General features: G+C 37.9%; 1 protein-coding gene across 10 annotated transcripts in view; it reads left to right on the forward strand.

Annotated features, from left to right (window-relative positions):
• The window catches only part of gria4b (glutamate receptor, ionotropic, AMPA 4b), a 118,170-nt gene that overhangs the window by 79,046 nt on the left and 11,139 nt on the right, over positions 1–27,985 (forward strand). For 9 of the 10 annotated variants that reach the window (XM_048165620.1, XM_048165623.1, XM_048165618.1 and 6 more), the window contains 8 exons: positions 1,210–1,394; positions 2,202–2,255; positions 2,744–2,902; positions 8,778–8,945; positions 9,939–10,043; positions 13,528–13,638; positions 17,559–17,765; positions 19,796–20,169. In XM_048165620.1, coding sequence (XP_048021577.1) covers positions 1,210–1,394; positions 2,202–2,255; positions 2,744–2,902; positions 8,778–8,945; positions 9,939–10,043; positions 13,528–13,638; positions 17,559–17,765; positions 19,796–20,169 — 1,363 coding nt within the window. Of the gene's footprint in view, positions 1–1,209; positions 1,395–2,201; positions 2,256–2,743; positions 2,903–8,777; positions 8,946–9,938; positions 10,044–13,527; positions 13,639–14,285; positions 15,284–17,558; positions 17,766–19,795; positions 20,170–27,985 lie in introns of those variants that run through there. The other variant, XM_048165627.1, reaches the window with a different exon arrangement.

The raw sequence follows: 27,985 nt of genomic DNA on the forward strand, positions 1-27,985 counted from the left end.
TCATCAAAAATATCTTAATTTGTGTTTCCAAAGATGAACGAAGCTCTTACGGGTTTGGAACGACATGAGGGTGAGTAATAAATGACATAATTTTCATTTTTGGGTGAACTAACCCTTTCAGGTTGTGAAAATGTCATGCAGCTCATGCATTTCATAATATTTACAAATATACTTTTTACCTTAATTATATTTAAAAACATTTTTTTGGAAAAAATGATTCATTCTGTCATCATTTACTCTTCCTCATGTCATTACAAACCTGTATTACTTTCTTTCTTTCTTTCTTTCTTCTTCAGAATGCAAAATAAAAAAAAAAATTATTGATTATTATTGATTATTATTATAAAAATAGGGTGTAAGGAAAATATTTAAATTTTTCTGGGTGGATTTTTTCTTTGTCATTAATCTATGATAGACTTGTACATTAACATAAATACCTCTCCATTTGGCAATTCAGGGTACAAACAGGTAGCAAACAGACACTGCACCCAATTGAGCTAAAGAGTTGCCAGATCAAGCACAGGTTAATCCATTAAATAGTGGAACCGAGAGAGCTGCATTGCCAAATTCTGATTGTGACCATAAGGGTCCGTTTTACAGGGACATCTGCTCATCTTGGAGTCAAGTGGGCCTCAGAGGCTCAGAGTGCCTATTTCAAACAGCTAGATTAACATATCCAACACCATCCCTGCCTGATTAGTACAAGCAGCACTGAGGACTGTAGCTGGAATCACAATCACTGTAACGAAGCTCTCAGGAAGCCTCAATCACACCTTGGAGAAGGTGACAAAAGCAGCTCTTTCTGACTTCCAATTTCACCGACACGCCTGCATGATGATGGCTTCTATTTTAGGGATGAAGGAGATTAGTTTCGTGCAACTAAAAAGAAGAGGGTGTTTTTGTCCATTTTTCTGAGCACTGTTGAGGCTTCTGGGATTGTAAGCTTCCATGGATGTGGATTGAGGCCTAAAATGAGTCTGCATGAAAGGACAGGAGGTTCGTATCAGCGCCCTACGATCTGTGCCATGTGATCGCTCACAGGCCTGTATTTGCAGATGAGAGTACCGCACTGGTGCAGGAATGACTCACTGACAATGCCACAAATCACATTCTTTCTGAATAAATTGGAGCCGCGGCTCAATGGTTCAAGCCTTCAGAGGTTTGATGCACACGCTGATCAAATGCCTCACTGTCCCTTTTTTGTCATAGGTTATTCGATACTACAGGCTATCATGGAAAAGGCAGGCCAGAATGGTTGGCAGGTCAGCGCTATATGTGTCGAGAACTTTAATGATGCCAGTTACCGGCAGCTTCTCGAAGACCTGGACCGTAGGCAGGAAAAGACGTTTGTCATAGACCTGGAGGCAGAGAGACTGAATAACATGCTGGAACAGGTGAGATAAGGGGATGTTGTCAGGTCGATATATATAAAAAGTGTCCTGTTTAACTTTCTGATGCATGCATTATATATATATATATATATATATATATATATATATATATATATATATATATATATATATATACATACACACTTTATATAATTAAGGTGGACATATTTGATGTATTTTCACTTATAGGATGTAAACTACAAAAATGTCAATTCCTGAGTGAAAATGTTTCTTTTAATCTCCCGAGAAAAAAAAAAAATGGGGTTGACATTCTAGATGTTTAAAAGTAACAAAATGCCCACATAAAAATCACAGTCAGGGAGAACTCTGGGAAAGAGTCTAAGGTAATGCAACACCATACCCTGCGTGGATAAAAATATTTTTTTAAAGGTCTGTACACAGTACTGAACACTGTGCATCAGAGTTCACTAAAGAGAATTAAACATGCTCAAGGTCCTGAGGGAACAAAGAATACATTTCCTCAAGTAATTCCATTGCAGAAATGACACATTAGACAGGCATATTTCTTTATTCCCTACAAACTGATCCCTTGATATTTTTTGTGCAACATTTTGTAGCTGTGAAAATCATTTTAAGATATTCTAGATGGTGTTTGCTTTAATATTCCTCAAATTACAGCACGGCATTGGAAAAGGCAGCATGTTTGATTATAAATAATTAATGACAGCGGAATTCTGCTTTTCCAATGGCTTACAGCTCTGCTGTACATTCATATGTGGGGTGAATGCTGACAAATGTATTTGCTGTTATGAATTTGCTCTCACTACGATGTCTGGTTTATCTCCACAGATTGTGAGTGTCGGCAAGCATGTCAAAGGCTACCATTACATCATGGCAAATTTGGTGAGCTAAATTGTATTCCTTTATCACTTTATTCTCCTTGTCAGCTTGTCCTCTTTTCATATTCTGTTTTATCTGTTACTTTCTACATATTCTTCTTCACTCTACTGGTCTCTCTCTAGCTCTATTTCTCTCTCTCGCTCTCTAGTTGTCTTGGCCTCGCTGTCTCCTGCCCTCCCTCGTTCCTTTTCTTTCTTAATCCTCGCTTTTCTTTAAGCAAGATACGTCAATTTGAGAGACTAATTCGTATTCCAGTGAGCGGTGGTGACAGTGTTTTAATGATGCTGGGAGCTGCAGAGCATGCTCTCTCTCTCTGCTCTCTGGCTGTGCACGGAATTGGCTCACAGAGGCGAGCTGGATATGAATGTTTGTGGAATTTCTCTTATCGTAGCGCTGTACGCCAACTATGTTTTAATAATCTCTCTCTCTCTCCCTCCCTCTCTCTCTCTCTATCTGTATTTCTTACTATTTCCCCTTCTTTGCTCTGGCAGGGTTTTAAGGACATCAATCTAGAGCGTTTCATGCATGGGGGAGCCAATGTGACAGGCTTTCAGCTGGTGGACTTCAGCAATCCCATGGTTATTAAACTCATGCAGCGCTGGAACAAGTTGGACCAGCGCGAATACCCCGGCTCTGACGCACCTCCCAAGGTACTGTTGCATGGCCCGGGTCCAGTGTGGAACCACTTTGAAACTAGATACATTAGCATAAACACATAAACTTCCCATTTTAATCCCCCCAGCCACTTTGAGAGAACTCTGAAATCTCCAGAAAGAGTCTGATGATCACATCCATTGCTTTTATATGCGTTTGTCATGGTTGAGTAAGGCAGAAAGATTTTATCTCCATTATGGATGGAAGGATGAATGGATGGATGGATGGATGGATGGATGGATGGACGGGGATGATGAATGAATGAAATTAAATGATGGATGGGTGGAAGCAGGGATAGGTTGATGGAGTAAGGAGCAAAAGATGGATAGATACAATTAGAAAATGATTAAAAAATGTTATGGCATTATACACAGTGGTCAAAAGAAGTATGAATTGCACATTTTATAAAACGGTTAGTTCCTGTCCTTGATTCTGAATGGTCAATAGCTGTGTTTTATTCACGATAAAACAAGGCTATGACCGGTTCACCTAACGGTTCTGTGTATAACCACTTAGCAACCACTCTTAGCAACGTAAACTGTATGTTCTCAATTGATATTGTTCATTGAAGCTTACTGTATTATGTAGAAGAGTATTGTGAGAAAAAGTAAAATACCTGCATTCAGATTTAGCATTTTCCTTTAGGTCAGTCCTATGTTCATGATAAAACATCTGTTTAAATGTCTGATGTATCATCTTGTCCTTTTAACAGTTAAGGGGTTTTCCCGTGACTGACAGCATCAGTTGCGTCTTGTTCTGTGTTCACAACAATTCAGTCTTTTCAATGTAAAAGTCTTTGCTACTTACTGACACGCTTATAAAGACAGTCTTTGCCACCATCTAATGGCGTAATAATGTAACTTCTGTTGCTGTTCACGGACAGAGACAATTTTTTCCGGTGGAAGGACTTTTTTTACTTCATGAAAGTTGCATTGATACATATTTTTGGCTTTAATATTTGTATTGTGTGGTAACCGTTTTATGAAAGCAATAAGGTACTCAAGGCTAGTGCTGTATCGTGAATAAGTCACTCCGCTTCGTGCCTAACAGTGCCGTGACTTTTCATGATACAGCACAGCCTCTCGTACCTTATTGCTTACTTATACAAGAACTGGAATATGTCAAAGACAGAACCTCAAGAAATTGTGCCGATGTATTCAAGTAATATGTATTCTTACATAGAAAACACTGTGTAATGCCTCGATTGGTACTGTAAATTATAGGTACACCTACATTATCATAAGCTGTTTCCTTCATTCTACTCTCACCAGCCGAATCCTGCTCATGATTTGATATGCCTGTGCATGTCTGCGCTGTGAAAGCAAGGTTTTTGTTGATCCATTTTCACTGGGACTCACTTTCCCCTTGGGGCCTTATGAGGATGACATTCTTTGGAGGGCGGTTGCATTGATCCCCGCCTAGTGATGCGCCACGGTAACGGAAATCCCTTTGGCGTGGCCTGAGGGAATGTCGCTTTAACAGGCGGCTGCTCTTCAATGCACACCGCTGGCCAGAGCAGAATGATGGGGAGCGACGTCCACGAACTAGCAAGCGGGGTGTAAATGAGATGCTGCGGTCCAACCATGTCAACACATACACGTATCCACATATATGCTCTCACAGACCGCCCTATGGTATTTTGACTTGGCTGCTACATCTCTTTCATCCCAAATACTTTAAGCTACTCCCATAAGCCTGTCTCAGACAGCAGCACAACTGACACCCCAAAACCTCATAAAATCTCTGAGCTGTTAGCCTTTCCTGCTGAGGCTATTGTAAGAGTCCTGAAGGCACCATCTAGCGAGGGCAAACCTTCTCCAGGGATCAATCCGTGTGTTTTAGGGCTTTAGCCGATGTGATTAAACTGCAACTATTGTAATACTTCCTTTCTGTCCTGCGGGAGTCAGTAACCTAACACCATCTTTGATAATTAATGTTGGGCCATGAAACTGTGGTAGACTAAATATAAACACACTGCCTTAAAGGATTAGTTCACTTTCAAATTAAAATTTTACTGATAATTTACTCACCCCCATGTCATCCAAGATGTTTATGTCTTTCTTTCTCCAGTCGAAAAGAAATTAAGGTTTTTGATGAAAACATTCCAGGATTATTCTCCTTATAGTGGACTTCAGTGGAGCCCAAACAGTTAAAGGTCAAAATTACAGTTTCAGTGCAGCTTCAAAGGGCTTTAAATAATACCAGGCGAGGAATAAGAGTCCATCGCTCATTTTCTAAAAAAAAAAAAAAAAAAAAAATGTTTTGCTAAGTGTATTACTGCCCTACTCAGGTCAACGTTTGAACTAATTGTTATATACCTGCACTAGCATATTGTATATGACAATTTAGTTCAAACTTTGACCTGTGGAGGGCAGTAATACACTTAGCAGTGTCTACACTGCTGAAATTCAAATAGAGAAGAAGAAGAGAGCTAGTTCAAAATGAGCATTTATGGTTAAAACGTTTGAAAATTTTAGAAAATTAGCGATGGTTTCTCTAGATAAGACCCTTATTTCTCGTCTGGGATCGCTGTAAACTGTAATTTTGACCTTTAACCATTTGGGCTCCATTGAAGTCCACTATATGGAGAACAATCCTGGAATGTTTTCATCAAAAACCTTAATTTCTTTTCAAATGAAGAAAGAAAGACATGAACATCTTGGATGACATGAGGGTGAGTAAATTATCAGGAAATTTTAATTTGAAAGTGAACTAATTCTTTAATGGGATAGTTCATTCCAAAATGAACATCTTGTAATTATTTACGTGCCTTCATGAGAGTTATTCGTTGAAATGTTTCTTGAGCACCAAATCAGCGTCACACTGAAGACTGGAGTAGACTGAAAATTCAGCTTTGCCGTCAGGAATAAATTATATTTAAAAATATTAAAATAGATTACAAAAATATTTCACAGTATTACGGTTTTTACTGTATTTTAATTGTAATAAATGCAGCCTTGTTGAACCTAAGAGACTTCTTTTAAATACATTAAAACTTTTGAACGATAGTGTACATTCTGAAAAACAAGAGCATGCAGGTTTGGAACGACATGAGGGTGAGTAAATGACAGAATTTTCATTTTTAGATGAACTATCTTTTTAAAAACATTATTCAATCTCCTTTTATTTCTCTCTTGGTTTCTATCTCACTCTGTCATTCCATCTTTTGCTTCCTCTATGCAGTTGTAGCCCTGGGCTCTTTCTGTGTGTTTTGTGTTGTGTTTGTAATGGTACAAAGAGTCCCAGTTCTTACACTAGATATTTGCTGATGGAATACCAAAAACCATCTCAGCACTGCAAGAGTGGCTTCTTTCAACCATCAAGCAAGCAGGACAGTCTGAACACACAGGGGGGTGTTTTTTCTCTAACGGTGTGCTTGTATATACGAGCAGCTCAGGTGACCTCATCTGGCTCAGTTTGATGACACAAACCACGTCATACTCTCTAAAATAGCAATGAAAAACAACTGCAGATGAAAAACAAGGGCATGATGCGCCAGGCCTCTAAAGGACAAACGCGCATGCAGAGCTGCGGTTTGTTTCCTTTGTAAAAATACAGTGCGTTGCCTGCAGTGATTCATTCTGTGCCGTTTTATCTCAGCGAGGCAGAGAGAACGAGCACAAGCCACTTATTGGTGCAATCAGGGCAGCCTCCGATAGCAGCTGACTGGCCCTCCCCCCTCTCCCAACCACCCGAATCTGAACAGGAAGTGCCTCATAGCTACTGTGTCAGAGCTCACTGATTTCACATGCTCTGCCTGCTCCTAATATGTGCAATGACAAGCATGTGCGTTTCTGTTTTTGGTTTGTCCCTTGCTCTCTTTTTTTGTGTTTTGCCCCTTGATGCAGACTGCTGTCTGATTCCACTTGGTTGTCCTCTGCTCGTGAGGACACCTAACCCCGTTTTGGTTATTCAACCCTTACAAATGGCTTTCATTGGTGTAAACCTAATGTAATCAGGTCACCTGACTGATATTGAATAAACAGCATTTTGTTATAGTACAGACACTGAAGTGAATATGGAAAGCACTTGTACATAACATTCCACTGAAATACTTGATTCTGATTGGTCATTCGCAGCATTCTGGGATTCTTTTTTGCATAATGACCACTAAACTGTATAATTGACTAGTGTATATGTTAGGGGTTGGTATGATTTTTAAATGTTTTTGAAAGAAGTCTCTTCTGCTCACCAAGGCTGCATTTATTTGATCAAACAATACAGTAAAAACAGTGATATTGTAAAATATTATTGCAATTTAAAATAACTTTTCAATTTCAATACATGTTAAATGCAATTTATTCCTATGATGGTGAAAATACATTTTCAGCATCATTACTCCAAGTCTTCAGTGTCACATGATCCTTCAGAAGTCATTCTAATATTCCGATTTGGTGCTCAAGAAACAATTATGATTATTATCAAAGTTGAAAACAGTTCTGCTGCTTAAAGGTGCCGTAGAACGTCTTTTTAAAAGATGTAATATAAGTCTAAGGTGTCCCCTGACTGTGTCTGTGAAGTTTCAGCTCAAAATACCCCATAGATTTTTTTTAATTCATTTTTTTAATTGGCATAATTAAATATGCGCCGATTCAGGCTGCGCGGCCCCTTTAAATCTCGTGCTCCCCTCCCCCGGAGCTCGCGCTTGCCTTTAATAGCATAAACAAAGTTCACACAGCTAATATAAACCTCAAAATGGATCTTTACAAAGTGTCCGTTATGCAGCATGTCTAATCGTGTAAGTATGGTATTTATTTGGATGTTTACATTTGATTCTGAATGAATTTGATGGTGCTCCGTGGCTAAAGCTAACATTACACACTGTTGGAGAGATTTATAAAGAATGAAGTTGTGTTTATGAATTATACAGACTGCAAGTGTTTAATAATAAAAATAACGATAGTCTTGTCTCCGTGAATATAGTAATAAATGATGGTGACTTTAACCACATTTAACAGTACATTAGCAACATGCTAACGAAACATTTAGAAAGGCAATTTACAAATATCACTAAAATTGCTCCATCTGCCATTTTTCACTATTGTTCTTGCTTGCTTACCTAGTCTGATGATTCAGCTGTGCACATCCAGACGTTAATACTGGCTGCCCTTGTGTAATGCCTTGATCATGGGCTGGCATATGCAAATATTGGGGTCATACATATTAATAATCCCGACTGTTATGTGACACTTTGTGTTATGTTGAGATTCGCCTGTTCTTCAGAGGTCTTTTAAACAAATGAGATTTATATAAGAAGGAGGAAACAACAGTGTTTGAGACTCACTGTATGTCATTTCCATGTACTGAACTCTTGTTATTTAACTATGCCAAGATAAATTCAATTTTTAATTCTAGGGCACCTTTAATATATTTTTTTCAGGTTTGTTTGAAAGTTCAAAACAACAGCATTTATTTGACATAGAAAACATTATAAATGTCTTTACTGTGACTTTTGATACATTTAATGTGTCCTTGCTGATTATAATTTTTTTATTTAAAAAATCCTTCTGAAAAGTATTAATTAATGTAATAATATACCATTATATATTATATATGTATACATGTTAAGGTATTAACACTTTACAATAATGTTTTATGTTAACATCAGTGAAAGCTAATAGTTCATGTTAAATTATTCATAAAATAAAATATTGAAAATTTATAGTAATAATAGTATATATTTATAGATTAACTAACTTTAATTTTAGATATTAACTTTAACTTGATTAATAAATGCTGTGAAATTCCATTGGTTGTCATTGTCATTTCATGGTATCTAATGCACTAACTAATGTTAACAAACTGAACCTTTAAACCCCATTAAAGCATTACTATATATGTTGACCTTTCAATGACCCTCTGTTTCTATAGTACACTTCCGCTCTGACATACGATGGCGTGATGGTGATGGCAGAAGCCTTCAGGAACCTTCGCAGACAGAAGGTGGACATCTCCCGCAGGGGCAACGCTGGAGACTGCCTGGCCAACCCCGCTGCACCCTGGAACCAGGGCATCGACATGGAGCGCACACTCAAACAGGTCACATGCACAGATGAGCAAATGCAGGCTTTATTTGAAATGGGAAAGAAGTGCTTTGTGTAGTGTTTCCATGGGAGGAAGACAGACAGCTGAAATAAATGTCTTTTGGGAAAAACAAGGCAGTGAGGTGATAGAGGTCCAAGGCTGAACAGAACAGTAATCGACGAACTGAAAAATGCGAAATGCCCAAATTTGAAATGATGGAAAGTGGAAAATGACCAGGGAAATGGAAAGGTGTAATAGAGGAAACTATAAGGATGGAGAGAACAAGATGGTTAGAGACACAAGTCTGAAGTGTGATGTTGTGTAGGGCAGGGTTTCTCAAACTTGTTTTAATCCATGGACCCGTTTTATGAGACCAAACAGTTCTCAGACCCCAACACCCCACCGCCCCAAACTAATGTATATAACACAGTGTATAAAAAAAGCAACTCTTTATCTCATCGAGTAATTTACATTCAATTAAACTTGCTATTTACAGTAAATAGACAGTAGTATAAATATTGTTGCTTATTTATGCGTCAGTAATCACGACGTGGATGTCAAACGTAAAAAATACTGAGTGTTTTATCAGCAGGAAATTACTTAATTGCTTTTAATTATGCACAGATAGATAAGAAATAAATTTGAATTTGTCTCTCCCACATTTTATGCTCTGCTGCTGCTTTACTAAAAGAGTCCGGGCAGAATATATGAGCCTTTAGTATATTTATACCTAGTCCTGATGTGAGCTCAACCATTTTTAGTATAATGTCGCTGATGATTTGGCTCTGTATCGCTTTTCAGATTTTAAGATTTTTATTCACAGTTCAAAGAATTTTCTGGTTATGTTAGATGGATCCCCGTTTGAGAAACACTGATGTGGGGTAATACTTCCTGAAGAAAGTGATGTTAAAGTTCAAGAAAGTAAGCGAATGTGTAAATGAAAGTGTTTCGAGGTGCTTTGCAGTGGTTGGATAAGCTGTAATTACATTGTTTATCACTATAATCCAGGTGCGCCTCCAAGGATTAACAGGAAATGTCCAATTCGACCACTACGGCCGCAGAGTCAACTACACAATGGATGTTTTCGAATTAAAAAGTAACGGCCCCAGAAGGGTAAGATGTCATTCTTGTCGCAAGCATTGCAGAAGTCACCGCAGACCACTTTGATATTGTATATCTGTCTTAAAAATATGCTTGTTAGTGTGTTTCTGTCTGTATTCATCTTTGATTCTGAGAAAGTGTAACCATGCTTTGCTTTTGGTCTGTCTCTCTACATCTGTCGAGTGTCATTTCAGTCTAATTCATAGTCTTTCTCGATGTGCTTAACGCTCTGTGCTTCACTTGATGCAGCTGTTTCTGCGAGAACAATCGCAGGAGATCCTGATGAGTCTTTATTATTTTATAGTCAGCATTTTCTTTTTGTACAATGACACATCTTTTACATCTCCTACGGTACTTCACTGCATGCTCAGTTTACGCATATATGAATCTTTTTATATGGCGAAAACTGTTTTACAGCCATTTTAGAAGCATTATAAACCCATATGAATCATTGGCCATGTTAAATTCGGTTGCCAGTTCACCTTTTAGTGCTTAATCCTGTTCTCTACACACACTTCAGTAATTTACAACCGAATTATCTCCCAAAAAAATGCAGGCAGTGACAACCGCATTTACAAAAATTTATGCAGTGTGTACGCAACCGAACTGAACAAGTTGTTAATGATGTATTTTAAAGCGCAGATGAGATGTTTCTCTCTTCTGTGTGTGAGGTGCAAGAAATCACAGGGAAAGTGGTACGAGCCTTGACTCATTCATGTTGCCAGATCTTGCTAGAAAAACGGCAAACATGAACAAGCCCATAAAAAAATGAAATAAATCGAAATGCTTTATGCTAAATTATTACCGTAATATCGTGACCCACATCTGCTCACTTTAATGAGTCCATAAATGTGATCACTTTGTGAGCTAAGCTTAATCAACAAGCCCAAAAACTAATAAAATAAGTTAATATAAAAATAAGTGGACATGGCAACGCTGCAAGAGTGCGCACTGTGAAGCAGCCTTTACAAACGTGAACAAAACACGACACCTCCGTCGACTGTGCTTTAGTTAAAATGGCTGAACATAAGTCTTTTGTCACTGTAGTATTACTTTGGTCAGAATAGCGGATACCCGTTTCAGAGGTGAGTCGTGTTCCGTACACATACAGAATTTTAATTTGTAAAAAAAAATAATAATAATAATTAATTAATAAGGTCCCAACTAGATTCAAATTTCATATTGCTAATTTAAATTGGTTGTATGCAATTAAATTGTGACAAAAGTGTCAGAGAAGTTTTTTTTGCAGTTAATTACAATCAAATGTACAGTTTTAAAATAATACACAAAGGTCGGCATTGAACGGTCTGGTGGTTTTAGCAGCAGAGCTATGTATGTACCATAAAGTCTCGTGTCGCACACCTTCTTCTAAAGTTATGAGGAGCCCTCTGCCTCTGGCGTGCTTTATGGAGTGTGGCGGCTCCTGGCTGCTGTTGAGCAGTGCACCGGGGGAAGAGTGATGGGAAAAGGAGAAGGAGGGGAGCACAGAAACGAGCCGCCAGGGCTTGGCAGTCATTTATCAGGCAGTCGTGAGCCCCGCTTTAGGCGGATGCTGGAGCCTGGCTATCTTTTCTCCCGTTCATTTGGGTTTCGTAAGGACACGGGCACACGCCGCTGCTCGTGTCTCTTCTGCATGACAGTTTTTCACCCCACAGCAAAATGTTACATGCAGCAATAGTTTTCTTAAGCCAACAAAATAACAACAGCATTCATATTTATCATCTACAAAAACACTTACAAAACAAATAATAAACTACTGTTCAAAGGTTTTTGAAAGAAGTCATTTATTTGATGGAAAATATCAACTATTAAAGGTGGAACAGGGGATGTTTTCGTCGACTGAGTTTTTGAAATGAGCGCATGCGGAAGAACAACCCCCCTCCTTCAGTGTTTGTTTACCACCGGCATTCGCTGTGTTAAGCCGGGCACACATTTAACGACTAGCTAAAACATTCTGACTATGCTCAACATAAAGCGATTGTTTCCTGCTCCTGAAGCAGATTTATATACTTTCACAAGGTAATTTGAACACCGACTGTAATCGCAGACTGAACGCAACTGGCTCTGACTGGACGCGTTTGAGCGCGATCAGTCATAAGTATCAATTTACATTCATAATCGGCCTTATAATCGTTAAGTGTGTGCGCGACCTAAAGCCGTGGATTCATTATGTCGGACTCACCACAGGTGACTCATAATCTGCAGTTGTTACTCCTGTCTCCTGACAAAAACATTGCATGCTGAGTGTGGAAAGTTACTAGAGCGCGCAGCTCTCACAAGGAACGTCATGGCAGTGATTGACAAGTCAGAGGGCCAATCCGCGCACGTCTCTCACAATGGCAGTGATTGACAAGCCAAAGGGCCAATCGTTTACGCGATGATCGTATGGCTGATGTTTTTAAGGCCCTACCTCGTGCACAGATGATGTATATTAATATTATTACTTTCAGTGCACCTAATAAATAGTCTTTCATCAGTTAGTAAAGACAGTTTCAAGTAATATTGCAAAAATGTATAGAACAAAACATCCTCTGTACCACCTTTAATATATTTTAAAATTGAATGACAAAGCTTATTTTCAGCATCAACAGTGTCACATGATCCTTCAGAAATCATTCTAATATGCTGATTTGGTGCTCAAGAAACTTTCTTATTATTATCAGTGTCAAGTGTTTTTTTTATTTTTTAGGATTCTTTGTTGAATGAAAAGTTCAAAAGAACAGCATTTATTTGAAATATAAATTTTTGGAACATTACAAATGTCTTTACTGACACTTTTGAACCATGCTGAAATAAAGTTTAAAAAACTTTTGTTTAAGTGTTAAAGGATAGTTCATCCAAAAATGATCCTAAAATGACCTATATGACTTTTTTCTTTTGTGAAACACAAAAGAGGATATTTTTAAATGTATTTTAAAGGGTTAGTTCACCCAAAAATGAAAATTCTGTCATTAATTACTCACCCTCATGTCGTTCCACAACCGTAAGACCTTCGTTCATCTTCGGAAGCAGTGTTTTGAAATCGCCCATCACTAGATATTGTTGAATAAAGTCGTTATTTTGTTTTTTTGGCGCACAAAAGTATTCTCCTCACTTCATAACCTTAAGGTTGAACCACTGTAGTCACATGAACTGTTTTAAGTATGTCTTTAGTAGCTTTCTGGGCATTTGAAAGTGTAAATTATCTTGCTGTCAATGGAGGCCTCACTGAGCCATCAGATTTTATCAAAAATATCTTAATTTGTGTTCTGAAGATGAACGAAGGTCTTACGGGTGTGGAACGACATGAGGGTGAATAATTAATGACAGAATTTTCATTTCTGGATGAACTAACCCTTTAAGTTGGTGTAAGATAAATGATGAATAGTTAGCCCGGTTTAGATATCAAATTATTTCCGCACATTTACACACACTTACCCATATGGGCAGGCTTGCATGTATTCACTTGCTCTCTGTTGGGTCTAGAGTCTCATTCTGGTCATTGTCCCATCTCCAGATTGGATATTGGAATGATGCTGATAAGTTGGTTCTGACCCAGGATCAAGCCTTGCTTCCCAATGAAACGTCTGGCATGGAGAACAGAACCGTTATTGTGACGACTATTATGGTGAGTAGCAGCATTTCCTCAGACTTTATTTGACACATTTTACAATAAAATAAGTTGTGGTGTTTGTCCTTCATCTGAAAGCTTCCATATACTGTACCAAGAGTCCCTCTCATACACATGGTGAAAAAATGAACATTTCGCAACGGCGATGAATTTCTTCATAACATGCGCACACAAAGATTATGATCTGCAAACACTGCAGAAATTCACAGCTGCACTGCGCTGTTCATCAAAGCACATTTTCTCTCTGTGTGACCTGTCAGTCATACTGCTGTCCATCCAGATAACCCAAATGTTTTTACGTGTGCTGAATAGCATCTCTCAACAGTGCTGTGTAAATGTGTGCTGCCATGGCATTGTGAATACGCCGTGTGCATCATCTGCTTTTCTCACGTATTGTCAAAAAGTTACCAGAACTGGTGTCTTGGGCTGTAATTTGTTTTCTTATTTTTGTCAACTGTAATCTTGTGTTTAAGTTAAAACACTGCATGAATGGGATGCATTCTGTATTTTGTGTTTCCTATACAATTACAGTATTGTCAATGTTTATGCACTGATTCAAGGATGTAATGGACGTTCAGACACATAATTGGTAAATGCTAAGGTTTTGGAGTGTCGCACCTGAAGCCAAATCCTCCTCTTTTCAGCCCCTGGTGAAGAACCCCTTGTTAAGAAACTGAACAGATGATGGACTCTGCAGAGGGGAAATCAAGTACTTACTGACGCACGGACAGACAGAGAGACAAATCAGAACTGAGGGCAAAAACATGGATACTACTACCTGAGCCGAAATGAAAGGCACAATGAGAATTCGAGCTGTGGACGAAGACAAAGACAAGCTCTAATAAGCAACTCAATCATGAATGGAGAAGACCTGTAGTGATGCCAGAATTGGAAAACCGGATTGACACTTGGAAGCCAAATGAAGTCTTTAGCATTTATATTACATGTATCGAAACAGAAGAACCAGGTTTTTATAGCATGCAGGTTTTGTATATATAGCGTAATCTGTCCATTTGCATTCATTAAGCATAACATGGATATCCATCAAGAATTCCCATTTTCCCATTGTGCTATATGCTTCGTATTTATAATAGCATCAGATTTTAAAGGTACCATTCACTCAAAAAAAGATACTGATCCTCATGTATTTCCATACCTGTATGACTTTCTTCTGTGGAATTCAAGAGAGGTTTTGAAGAATGTTCATCCTGCTCATTTCCCATACAACGAATGTGGGTGGGGACTAAAGAAAACACTGTGAACCCATATGTGTTATATTCCAAGTCAAGTGACGTGAAGGCCAAATATTGTCCTCTGCATTTAACCAAACCAAGTTAGTACACACACATTAGGAGTAGTGAGTAGTGAACACACACACACACACACACACACAGAGCAGTGGGCAGCCATTTTTGCTGTGGCGGTGCTCTGGGAATGATTGGGGGTTAGGTGCCTTGTTCAAGCACACCTCTGTAATTTCCTGCCGATATTGAGAATCAAACCCGCAACCTTCAGGTTACAGCTTCAATCTGACTCTCTAACCATTAGGCCATGACTGATCCCAGTGAATAAAAATTAAATACAATGAAAACATACAACGAAAGTTAAATACAATTAAATGTTAAGGATTAGTCCACTTTTAAATACACTTTTCCTGATAAATTTACTCACCCCCATGTCATTGAAGATGTTCATGTCTTTCTTTCGTCAGTCGAAAAGAAATGAATGTTTTTGAGGAAAACATTCCAGGATTATTGTCCTTACAGTGGATTTCAGTGGCTACCAACAGATTGAAGGTCAAAATTACAGTTTCAGTGCAGCTTCAAGGGCTTTAAACGATACCAGATGAGTAATAAGGGTCTTATCTAGCGAATCGATTGGTCATTTTCGAAAAAAAAATACAACCGTTTATGCTTTATAAACAAAATATCGCATTGAACGTACTTTCCGCTTCCGCATTCTTCATAACGCGTACGCTGAATGTTCTACGCCTTCCCTATTCTACTTACGGAACGAACGCGGCGCCAGTTTCGTTTTTTTCCGTAACTTGAATAGGGAAGGCGTAGAGCATTCAGCCTAAGCGTTATGAAGAATGCGGAAGCGGAAAGTACGTTCAAGGCGATATTTTGTTTATAAAGCATAAACGGTTGTATTTTTTTTTCGAAAATGACCGATCGATTCGCTAGATAAGACCCTTATTACTCATCTGGTATCGTTTAAAGCCCTTGAAGCTGCACTGAAACTGTAATTTTGACCTTCAATCTGTTGGTAGCCGTTGAAATCCACTGTAAGGAGAATAATCCTGGAATGTTTTCCTCAGAAACCTTCATTTCTTTTCGACTGACGAAAGAAAGACATGAACATCTTGGATGACATGGGGGTGAGTAAATTTATCAGGAAAAGTGTATTTAAAAGTGGACTAATCCTTTAAATTGCTATTCTTATTTAATGGAAAATCTTGCCCTGAAAAGCTCTGTTGACAGTCGTGGTCACTTTGATTGTGTGGAAAAGGGCAGCTTGGACATAATAAAGGTGGAAAAATTAGGTGAAAAAAAAATGAAAGGCAGTGAAAATGACTTTGAAACAATGAAATTTAACTTGGTCACCATTCACTTTCATTGTGTGGAAAAGAACAGCTTGGACAGCTTTTGTGTTCCACAGAGGAAAGAACGTCATGGGTTTCGAAACTCGGATGGTGAATAAATTGTTTTCATTTTAGGGTGAATTATGCTTCAAGTTTAGAGGTTGTGAGTGATGAAGAATTTTTTTGTGGTCTTTGTAAGAACGTGATTTTGCATGACTGCCTATATACGCAAGAATACAGATCACGCACGCTTGAGGCGTTACCACCGACAAACACTAGATTCTTTTTCCTTTTTACATTTTTACCTGTAGAAAAACACTGCCCAGGAACAACACTGCCCTGTGCTTGTGAAAAAAGATTTGAAGAGAAGGCTGCATTCTCATACATCAAACAAATTTGAGATGAAACGGATCTTCCGTTGACATTCAGTGCGAAGAGCTCTATTTGCTGTGTGTGAAATATTTAATTCTCCCTACTGGGCTTTCTGCCTTTCATCATTTTAGGCTAGCCATATGGCTTAGAAAATATTTGTAAAAAGGGAAGCAGGTTTTCAGGATTTTTATGTAAATGTTCTGCCGTCTCCTTGCAAGTAAACATCTCTATTTGCTGCTGTACAGCACCTGTATTGTTTTAGATATTGTTTGGTGTGACAGTACATCGCACTGGTGACTAAGAATGACTGTTTGTGTTCGTGGTGTGGCTTTTTTTGCGTTCCTTTTTTCCTCTGAACTGTAATCCCTTATACGCTTTAGCAATGTAAATTTTAAAGTTATGAGCAAAGTTCTGCATCATTGCGTGTAACAGTTTTGCACTAGCAGTTTCCTGTTCTAATGTTTGATAAAGGCATGCAATGCAATTGTAATAAATTGTACTCATGAATTTTATGGGTCAGTTATCATTGCTTTGAATCATGGTGCACATTTTGTGTGCTTTATGATATTTTAATGCTTGTATGAACCCTTCGTAATGGTTTCATAAACCCTTTCTTACACTTTAAAAGCTTTTACCCTGATTGAAAATCTTTATTGGTTTTATTGAGGAATGTGGGAGAATATTGACTCAAATTCATTTCCATTTAAAAAAGCAATATGTTCTGATTTCAGTAGTTTCTTTATGGTTAACATTTGATTAGTAAATCACATGTGAACATAATGGCCGTTATTATCTTTAATAACTCTTCGAAAACAGCTTTATTCTTCTATAACTCCACAATTTATCATGTTTAGAATATAGAATTCAAATGAAATGTAATGGCATGGCTAAATTTCAGCAATTTAAACATTTTGCTGGTTTACTTGCCCACTGAAAGTACTTTGTTGTTTTGTTCGTTCAGGAAGGGCCATATGTAATGCTGAAGAAGAACTGGGAGATGTATGAGGGGAACGAGCAATATGAGGGATACTGCGTGGATCTGGCATTTGAAATCGCCAAACACATTGGTTTCAAGTATAAGATCTCCATCGTGCCTGATGGAAAGTATGGAGCTCGGGACCCAGAGACAAAGATCTGGAACGGGATGGTTGGGGAGCTGGTGTACGGGGTAAATTATTTTCCTCTTCCTTTTTTTGCTGTCAGCTTGAGATTTATAGATGACATCTGCTTGCTTCCAGGAAGCAGACTTGGATTCTTAAAGTGTGTTGGCAACAAATTTGAATGCTTTCCAAAATCATGGAAAGGAACGTTAGTTTAGCGCGACAGCATTAGGAATATGTTTTTTGTTGGTTGTTGTGCTACACTACCGTTCAGATGTTTGGGTCAGTTAGTTTTTTTTGTTTTTTTTTTTTTTGTAAGTATGCATTACATTGATCAAACATGACATTAAAGACTTTTACACTGTTACAAACAATATATTAAAGGGTTAGTTCACCCAAAAATGAAAATTCTGTCATTTATTACTCACCCTCATGCCGTTCCACACCACAAGACCTTCGTTAATCTTCAGAACACAAATTAAGATATTTTAGTTGAAATCCGATAGCTCCGTGAGGCCTCCATAGGGAGCAATGGACACTTCCTCTCTCAAGATCCATAAAGGTACTAAAAACATATTTAAATCAGTTCATGTGAGTACAGTGGTTCAATATTAATATTATGAAGTGATGAGTATATTTTTGGAGCACCAAAAAAACAAAATAACGACTTATTTAGTGATGGCCGATTTCAAAACACTGCTTCAGGAAGCATCGGAGCATAATGAATCAGTGTATCGAATCATGATTCAGATCGCGTGTCAAACTGCCAACGGCTGAAATCACATGACTTTGGCGCTCCGAACAGCAGATTCGACACACTGATTCATTTATGCTCCGATGCTTCCTGAAGCAGTGTTTTGAAATCGGCCATCACTAATTAAGTCGTTATTTAGTTTTTTTTGGGCGCTCCAAAAATATTCTCGTCGCTTTATAATAATAATATTGAACCACTGTACTCACATGAACCGATTTAAATATGTTTTTAGTACCTTTATGGATCTTGAGAGATCCATTGCTCCCTATGGAGGCCTCACGGAGCTATCGGATTTCAACTAAAATATCTTAATTTGTGTTCTGAAGATTAACGAAGGTCTTACGGATGTGGAACGGCATGAGGGTGAGTAATAAATGACAGAATTTTCATTTTTGGGTGAACTAACCCTTTAAATAAATGCTGACCCTAAATGCTCACTGACCCTTTTGAACTTTCTGTTCATCAAAGAGTCGTGGAAAAAATGTATGTAGCACAACCATTTTCAAATGAGATAAATGTTTCTGGAGCACCAAATCAGCATATTAGAATGATTTCTATGACACTGAAGACTGGAGTAATGATGCTGAAAATTCACATTGAGTAAACATTAAGTTCTGTGTCTGGTGAAGAGAAAAAAGAAAGACAACAACTTTTCAGAGGCTGATGTTTATTAATGAACACTGCATGCAGCCAATGCTTGTCACCTTGTAGATTTTTGCTGAGCACTGGAAAACACAACCCAGTTTTTTTTCCTCCTCTTGAAAGTGTCGGGCAGTTATGAGAAACTTTAATTTCTTTTTTGGATTAGTCTTACGCAGCTCTGCCGAGGTCTAAAGTGTCACTAAGTCACCAACAATAATCTAGTTTTTGGATTCACCATGCAGCAAAACGTGCAGCCAGACTTTAGACTCTACAGTTTTTCCTGTCTTGTGCTGTAAGCAATTTTTTTTTTTTTTTTTTTTTTTTTTTTTTTTTGCATTGATTAGTTTATCCCTCTCGCCTAAACCTAAACCTCGGTATTAAGCCTCTTGGATTAACTCCTTGGATTTTTTGGCATTAATATGCAAAGCCTTGTTCAATTAGAGAAGTTGTAAAATGTGATGCGAGGAGAGGTGAGAATCGGCAGATTATGCTTTATTTTCTCTTTTTATTCACTCGTTTCTCCTCTGAATATAATGTTCAAATATGAGATTTCAGCAAATATTTAGTGTTGTATCTGCTTATTCAGTTAAATGGCTTAGTAAATAAACTTAGCAATGCAATTACGTCTGTTTTGTTTTGTAAACAATGTGCACAGGATTAAAGAAAAAGATTGATATGAAACACATTTTTCTTTTGTTCTAGAAAGCGGAAATCGCTGTGGCCCCATTGACTATCACTTTGGTCCGGGAGGAGGTCATTGACTTCTCGAAACCCTTCATGAGCTTGGGAATTTCCATCATGATTAAGAAGCCCCAGAAATCCAAGCCGGGTGTCTTCTCCTTCCTGGACCCGCTGGCCTACGAGATCTGGATGTGCATTGTGTTCGCCTATATCGGCGTAAGCGTGGTGCTCTTCCTGGTCAGCCGCTTCAGCCCGTACGAATGGCACACCGAGGAGCCCGAGGAGGGCACTGACGGTCTGCCTAGCGACCAGCCCCCCAATGAGTTTGGGATCTTCAACAGTCTCTGGTTCTCCCTGGGAGCCTTCATGCAGCAAGGTTGCGACATCTCGCCCAGGTCAGCAAACTTAAAACACCAAAGAAAATTTTCTTGAGGGAAAATGCATATTGCAGTGGAAATTAACACAGTTAATGTCTCTGATATGGTCATATCTGATACCTGAAATAGAGTCATTGCTGTAGTTTCCATAGTGATTTGATGACGAGTTTTGTCCGAGTCTGAATTAAAGAACACGCAGTGGGAGAGCTTGCATTAACACTCAGTGTTTATTTATTGTATCTGCTTTGGATCTTTGCAGAGTGGGGAACAACCAATCACAACTGACATCACTAAGAACATTTACATGCACAATTATAATCGAGCTACTGTGCTTTTTTGTAGTTGAGCTGCAGTCTTTCCAAGTATACACTACCGTTCAAAAGTTGGGGGTCAGTAAGATTTTACTTTTTACTGAAATTAATTATAGTTTTTCCAGCAAGGATGCATTAAATTGATATATTATAATGTATAATGCCTTTTATAATGTTTCAAAAGATTTCTATTTCAAGTAAATGTTGTTCTTTTGAAATTTGAATTCATCAAAGAATGCTAAAAAACAAAATGTCATGGTTTCCACAAAAATATTAAGCAGTTTTCAACAGTTTGGATCATGTGACACTGAAGACTGGAGTAATGTTGCTGAAAATTCAGCTCTGCCATATAGGGAATACATTATTTTTAAAGTATGTTAAAATAGAAAACAGTTATTTTAATTTGTAGTAATATTTCACAATATTACTGTTTTATATTGTATTTTTGTATAAATGCAGCCTCAGTGAGCATAAGAGAGACTTCTTTCAAAAAAAATCTTACAACCCCACAATAACTTTTGAACGGTAGTGTACATGACACAATATTTGAAGGATTAAATCGAATGGAGTGCATGTAAACGTGTTAACCGATATGTTCATATTCCATTTATATGTAGCAAGTCAGTCTAAAAAGGGCAGATCACTCAAAAATGATGTTCAAGATTTTTTTAAAACATTTAAAGAAGAGTTCAGTGTTGCTTTGGACCCTATTGACTTTCATTGTATGAACAAAATCAGTTGAAACGTTCCTCAAAATATCCAAGGAATATACATTTAAAGAATACACCATTTTTTAGTGGAGTTCAATGTTGGGGGGGGGGGGGGGGGGTGCTCCGGAACAATGTGATCGTTCATTGCCCCATTTCTATGTGCCAGTGATGTCCACACATCGCCCGTCTGTCCTGCCGGCTACTTCTCAAATCTCATAGGAAATGTGCTAGTCATTCATTGTTACTTTGTCTGCCAGTTTGTTTTTGTTATTTGTCTCTCGCTCCTTCGTTCGCCTGCGGGTTTAACATCGGGCTCGCTGCAGCGCCAGCTCTCACTCACTCAGTCACACACCTCCTCCCGCCCCCTCTTTTCTCTGTGTAATAAGCACCTGCATGACCACGATAGAGCTCTTTAAGAAGTGTTATCAAGAGAAGAGAGAGAAAAAAAAAAAAACAGGCTTTATTTTTCAGCCCCCACCAGATAAGAAATCACTCATGACAGGCCAAGGGGAAGAGAAGAGCAGTAAAAAGCACAGCACATGGAGGAAGACAGCAGGTACTTAGAGAGCCGTCAAAACCATAGCGTCTATCTCTTCTGCTCTATAGCCTGTACATCTCAGTGCTGTAGAGGGCCTATGGTTTTGATTTGGCTTAAGAGGACCCATTTAGGACTTGTAAGAATCATGTACTTCATCGTTTTTGCATACAACTAATAAGGATTCATGAGTTGGATAAGAGCCAATGATAAACAGCAGGAAAAAGCACTTCCATTCATTTTCTTTAGTACATGCCATTAATTCTCTTCAGTCAGCATGTGCCTTTACTTCAGTGTTCTTGATTTAGACAAGATGACGCAGTTGCACAGCAGCGTTACCCGGGTGTCCGTACTTGTCCTTTCCTACTCCTCCTCCTCCTCCTCTGCCCTGTCTAATAGCCTACTGGTTATTGAAATGTGCAGTTTTGCTTTCTTTTTCTCAAGCACTTGATAGTTATATGCATATTTAACAGCTGAAGTGTCATTTTTCGATGGTTATATACTTTGTCCTATTCTACAGGTCTGTACTGCCCTGCAAAGAGCCGAGTTTTTTGATTGATTTGATATTCATTTTCACATTCCATTTTCTTGGAGCATAGTGGAGCCAAACCCATCTGTCACTGAATAGTTTATAGTCTAAGACAGGGTTTTTTTAAACTGGGTTCTGTGAACTTTCCAGAGGGCCGTAAGCAGGTGGTAGGAGTTGGTGTTTTTAACAGTATGAAATAATAACAAATCTGCACATATTTTTGCAAAAAAAAAAAAGTAAATTGGTAGTTTTTCACTGTCCTGTTAGTGTAGAAAAAAGATACACATTTTAATATAATAATAATTAATAAAAGTACATGTTTAGATTATTCAGTTTTGTAATCATGATGTTGTTCATAATATCACAATTAAAAACAAATTTCACACAGTGTTAATTTGTTTTATAGAGGGATATAATAATGTTTAATTGTTACTATTATGGATCCTTTTTACGAACTGTGATGACGTTTCAAATCTAGTAAAGTTTTTAATATTTTAACACATTTATAACAAATAACACATTTATAACACTATGGGCCAAATTTAACGAGGCAAATTAGCGTGAGAGTGCAATTCCACAAATGCGCCGATGGGAGTGGCAAATTTTGCATGTGATCTACTGCTGACGCACAAATTAAAGAACACAGATGCGGTCAAATCATTTACGTAATGACCAATGCAATCTAACAAGAGCAGTTCAAATATTCATATATATATATATATATATATATATATATATATATATATATATATATATATATATATATATATTTATATATTTATAGGCTGGGTCTTGCATCCGCATGAAGGGGTTTATTCTGCGATAACAACCGGCTGGATGTACATTATCCCGCTTATTACACAGCTACTTGCCACATAAGTAAATAATTAGACATGAAATATTGATCTGAGTCGAAATATTTTATTAGCTTTTTAAACGCAAAGCTACTGCGGAGAGAGCAGTTGCTAACGCGGCAAGTTCAAACTATATGTAAGAGATATGGTACTACATATTACACGGCATTTCGCCACATAAATAATTATGGAGATAAGAGATACTGATCTGAGAAGAAACTGATTTAAAATTGTACCTGTTTGTTATGTTATTAATTACAGTGAACAAAACAATAGTCGCAAAATGGCAGCAGCTGCGTTTGTATGTACGAAAGTGTGCAATACTCAATACTCTGTTCTCTGCGGTGTCTCCTCCTAGCAGCAACAATTGCAGCCATGTTGCAAAATGGGTTAGGACATGCTTTTTTGGGCGTTAAATGATGCCGCAAATACCAGTAAATTTACTAGCTCAAACATTAGTAAATCATGTTTCGTGATTCATTTAAATACTCTCCTCCCATAATTTTTGCGTCTGATAGGGAAAACTCAAGGTCAGCTGCAAAAACAGCGATAATTTTGCACTGCGTCTTTAATAAATCATGATAATAGTTTTTTAACGGCAAAAGAGGGTTTGCGCTGGCAGAAATGAGAAAAAATGAAATAACGCTGTTGTGAGGGTTTGACATCTTTCTCTCTTCTGACTGCTGTAATCAATCTCTCTATATTTTTCCCCGTTCACCACTAGAAGTTTATCCAACTGTGACGACTTCCACTTCTGAGAACCTCGGAAATGTGAAAAGGGTCCATTATTACTATATTACTAATATTGATATTATTTGTTTCAGATTTAGTACTAATACTTCTACTACTAATAATAATACTATTTTGTTGTTGTCCTTGTTATTATTATTTTGGTTTGGATTTAGTTGAATGACAAACCATTTATTCAATTTTTCAATCATGATGTTGTCTTCATAATATCACACTTAATAGTTTTATTGAATCTTTATACAGGGAAATATATCCCTGCTTTTATATTTTAGCAAGTGGATCATCATATTTGGTTTAAGAGAAGTCCTTTTCTGAGAGACTCAATTTTAGTTCTCAGTTCATTATCCTTTATTGTTGTATTTGATTTTTGGGATGCTAGTAGTGCAGAAATTATACACTTCAGCTTTGGTGGTGTGATAAGACAGTGCACAGTATGAGCTTGAATCATTTACCATTGAAATATTGATTCACTGCACTGGCAGATTGAGGCATTGATTTTGTCATTTTGAGGCATTTTATTTTATTATTATCATTTTTTTTTATTTTTTACAGTCAATCCATGTGTAATTATTTCAGTTTCATTCAGCACCACTCTATTACATGTATACTCCTTGTTCACAGTTTGTAAGGAAGATGATTGATGAGGATGATGCGAGAATGATGGGGTATGAAAATGCTGAGGGCGTCTTGTGTGATGGGGCCGGACAGGGTCATAACTCTTGCCTGTTTTCCCTGTCGTGTTTTTGGCTCAGGCGGGCTGGCAGGTGTCATCAGCAGACAGGTAGAGCAGCTTCCTCGTCCTCGGAAACAGCCAGCATCTGGCATGTGCGCTATTGCGGTGATTTTGTAGTTGTAATGCATGTGGGCAGCAGACCCTATCAGACATGGGAAGATTAAAAAAAACTCATTTTCAGATTCGAACACACGCAGCCGCGGTGAATGAAATCTGTTGAAATTGCATCACGGGATGAACAGGGAATTAAGATATGCTAATGATAGTCATAGGTTCGATGTGCTTCTTGTTAGATTGTGTCACCCTTATGTATAAAACCTTTCGATAAGACTTTTCTTGAAGTGTCAAGTCCTTGAAGTGCTTCGGTTGCACTGACTGGGTAATATTTATTCAAGTGTGTGTGAAGCTGACGAATGTTTTCGAGAATGCTTGTGTTTGCAGTTGAACTATGTGTATATAAAAGGAGGGGATGTATGGGAAATGTGAGGTTGCTGTTGGTCAAAAATAGCTCTCAGCACTTAAGACAGGATTTCATCTCTCGTTTTACAAACATGTTTTTTTTCTGGTATGTCAAAGAACAGTTTTCTTTTTTATTTGCTTTCTTTGTCTCTCCCTATCTCCCTCTCTCTCTTGCTTTCTTCCTCTGTCCCTACTTTTGTATTTTATGGTCGATCTTGCTCCAGTAATTGCCTCTATTCACTGACTTCTTTTATTCCTCAGATGGCTTGGGAATGATTGTAGGGCTAGGAGGAGAGAGAGATCATGGGAGTGATGTTAGGATATGATTGACTCACCAGGCCAGTGCTGTAACAGTGACGGAAATGAGAGAAAGGAGATTACGCTACAGCAGAGGAAGCTTTGCCCCAGGTTTTCTCCATGCCAAAATGATCATTTCAGCCCACAAATCATTTATCTACATAAGACACTCTGGGATAAAAGTTGATACCCTTGAACTGTAATTTCCTTTTTAGATTTATGACTATACACAGATGAAACGCATCCCCGAAATAGCATGTTATGTGCTGCATTAGAAGTAATGCATGTGACGTAGTCAGATGACTTGTTTTCAAGTGAAGTAATGCCATAAAATCTGACCTTTTCAAACAAGATAACTTGTTATTTTTATTTTTTTTTACTGACAAGTGCAATTGAATACCTCTCTTTTCTCCATGTTAGAAGCAAAAGGGGCATTGTGCGCATGACATGCATTGTAGGAGTTGGTCATGATGGATATTGTTCTAGACTAGAGCATGTGTCATGGTAATCAGTGAAGTTTGGAGTTATTTTCAACAAAAAAAAAAAAAACTATTGGTGCTTTAGTGAAATCCAGTCAACAAGGTTATTTGTAGTGGACAGTAGTGGACAATAATTTGGCTGTTGTCTCAGAGCAGCGGTGGATTTCTCTGTCCTTGAACTCACAGGTGCAAGCGCCCTAAATTCTGCTGTTGTCATGGTAATTGGAGTCTTGTTTTTTGTTTGTTGTGCATGAGATTGAGAATAAAAGGGACAGCTGTGAGGACGGTTTTTGTCAGAAATGGAACTCTCGGGAGAGAGAAGCATTGTTTTCAGCGGTTTTGATTCTTGAGTAAATACACTGATTCCACATTAAAAAGTCATGAAACGCAATTTTTAGTGATAAAGCCCTGGGGCTTTCAGTCTGGGGTCAGACTTCGAGGACCCCCAGGCAGCCACAAAGGGGGTGCCAGGAGGTCCACAGAAATTTTTAAGTAAAAGAAAATGATTTTACAAAATGGATTTTTATTATGTTGTTGATTTTTTTATTATTATTATTATTATTATTAAATATTATATAAAGTTCTAATTATATTTTCTCATACAGTATACATGGGTTATTGTATATGAAAATATATACTCTAACCTTCAAAAGTTTGGGGTTAGTAAGAATGTTTTTATAAGAAATGAATTCATGATTCATATCTTAATCATGATAACGATATCTGCTTCTCTCGATTGATTAAAAAAAATCGTCACGATATTGGCCCGCTCCGTTTTTTTTAAATTATTATTATTAGGCATTTGCATTATCTTGCATTGGTAATAAGCCTCCACTAGCATTCATGCTTGTGGTTGCCAGATGCAAAGAGCTTAAATCCCTTAAATAGAGCTTTTTTCCTTAAAGGGTTTTCATCCAAAAATGAAAATTCTGTCATTAATTACTCACCATTGTGTCGTTCTACACCCGTAAGACATTCATTCATCTTCAGAACAAAAATTAAGATATTTTTGATGAAATCCGATGGCTCAGTGAGGCCTCTATTGAGAGCAAAGGTCCAGAAAGGTACTAAAAACATATATAAAACAGTTCATGTGAGCTCAGTGGTTCTGCATTAATATAATAAAGCGACGAGAGTACTTTTTGTGCGCCAACAACAAAATAACGACTTTTCAACATTATCTAGTGATGGCCGATTTCAAAACACTGCTTCGGAGCTTTACAAATTGAATCAGTGATTCGGAGCGGCAAAGTCACGTGATTTCAGCAGTTTAGCCGTTTGATGGGAGATCTGGATCACTGATTCGAAACAAAAGATTCGTAAAGCTCAGAAGCAGTGTTTTGAAATCGGCCATCAGTAGATATTGTTGAGAAGTTGTTATTTAGGTTTTTTTGGTGCACAAAAAGTATTCCCGTCACTTTATAATATTAAGGTAGAACCACTGAACTCACATGAACTGTTTTATATATGTTTTTAGTACTTTTATGGATCTTGAGAGGTTCGGTGGCTTTGCTCTCAGTGGCCTCACTGAGACATCGGATTTTATCAAAAATATCTTAATTTGTGTTCCGAAGACGAACGAAGGTCTTACGGGTGTGGAACAACATGAGGGTGAGTAATAAATGACATTATTTTCATTTTTGGGTGATCTAACCCTTTAAAAGTATACACTTTCCTCGCCGTGTTTTACTTAATGTGTGCAATCTGGCAACCATGTGCACGCGCTCCTGCTACATGCGAAGAAGGCTAGTTTACAGATCACTAGCCTTCTTCCGCATGTGCACTGAGTTTGAGTTTAGCGATCTCCACAGCGAAATACTGCTTCAATGAAAGTGATTTTTACCGTCCAATGAAGTTATCGTAGTTGGTTCAATGAAGACGGTGTGCCACCTACAGGCCTTTTGGGTGAAGTGTAGGTTGGTAAAGAACAAACGCAATGGCCATTATTACATCATTTGTTAGCTAGTTAGCTATGTTTTGTAAGTAACACATCAACGTTCCTGTAATGTTTAGGCCATACTGAGACATCCAGGTGTTAGAAGACACCACATGCTGTATATGACAATGCCAAGAGACAGAAATTGCTCCCAAATAGGAATGAATGTATTTTTAATGAGTTAATGTAAGAGCTTGGTTTTTTATTTTTCCAATTTGCCAGTGGAAGCGGAGATCAGTAA

Source organism: Megalobrama amblycephala, linkage group LG18, assembly GCF_018812025.1.
Source record: "Megalobrama amblycephala isolate DHTTF-2021 linkage group LG18, ASM1881202v1, whole genome shotgun sequence".
NCBI lineage: Eukaryota > Metazoa > Chordata > Actinopteri > Cypriniformes > Xenocyprididae > Megalobrama > Megalobrama amblycephala.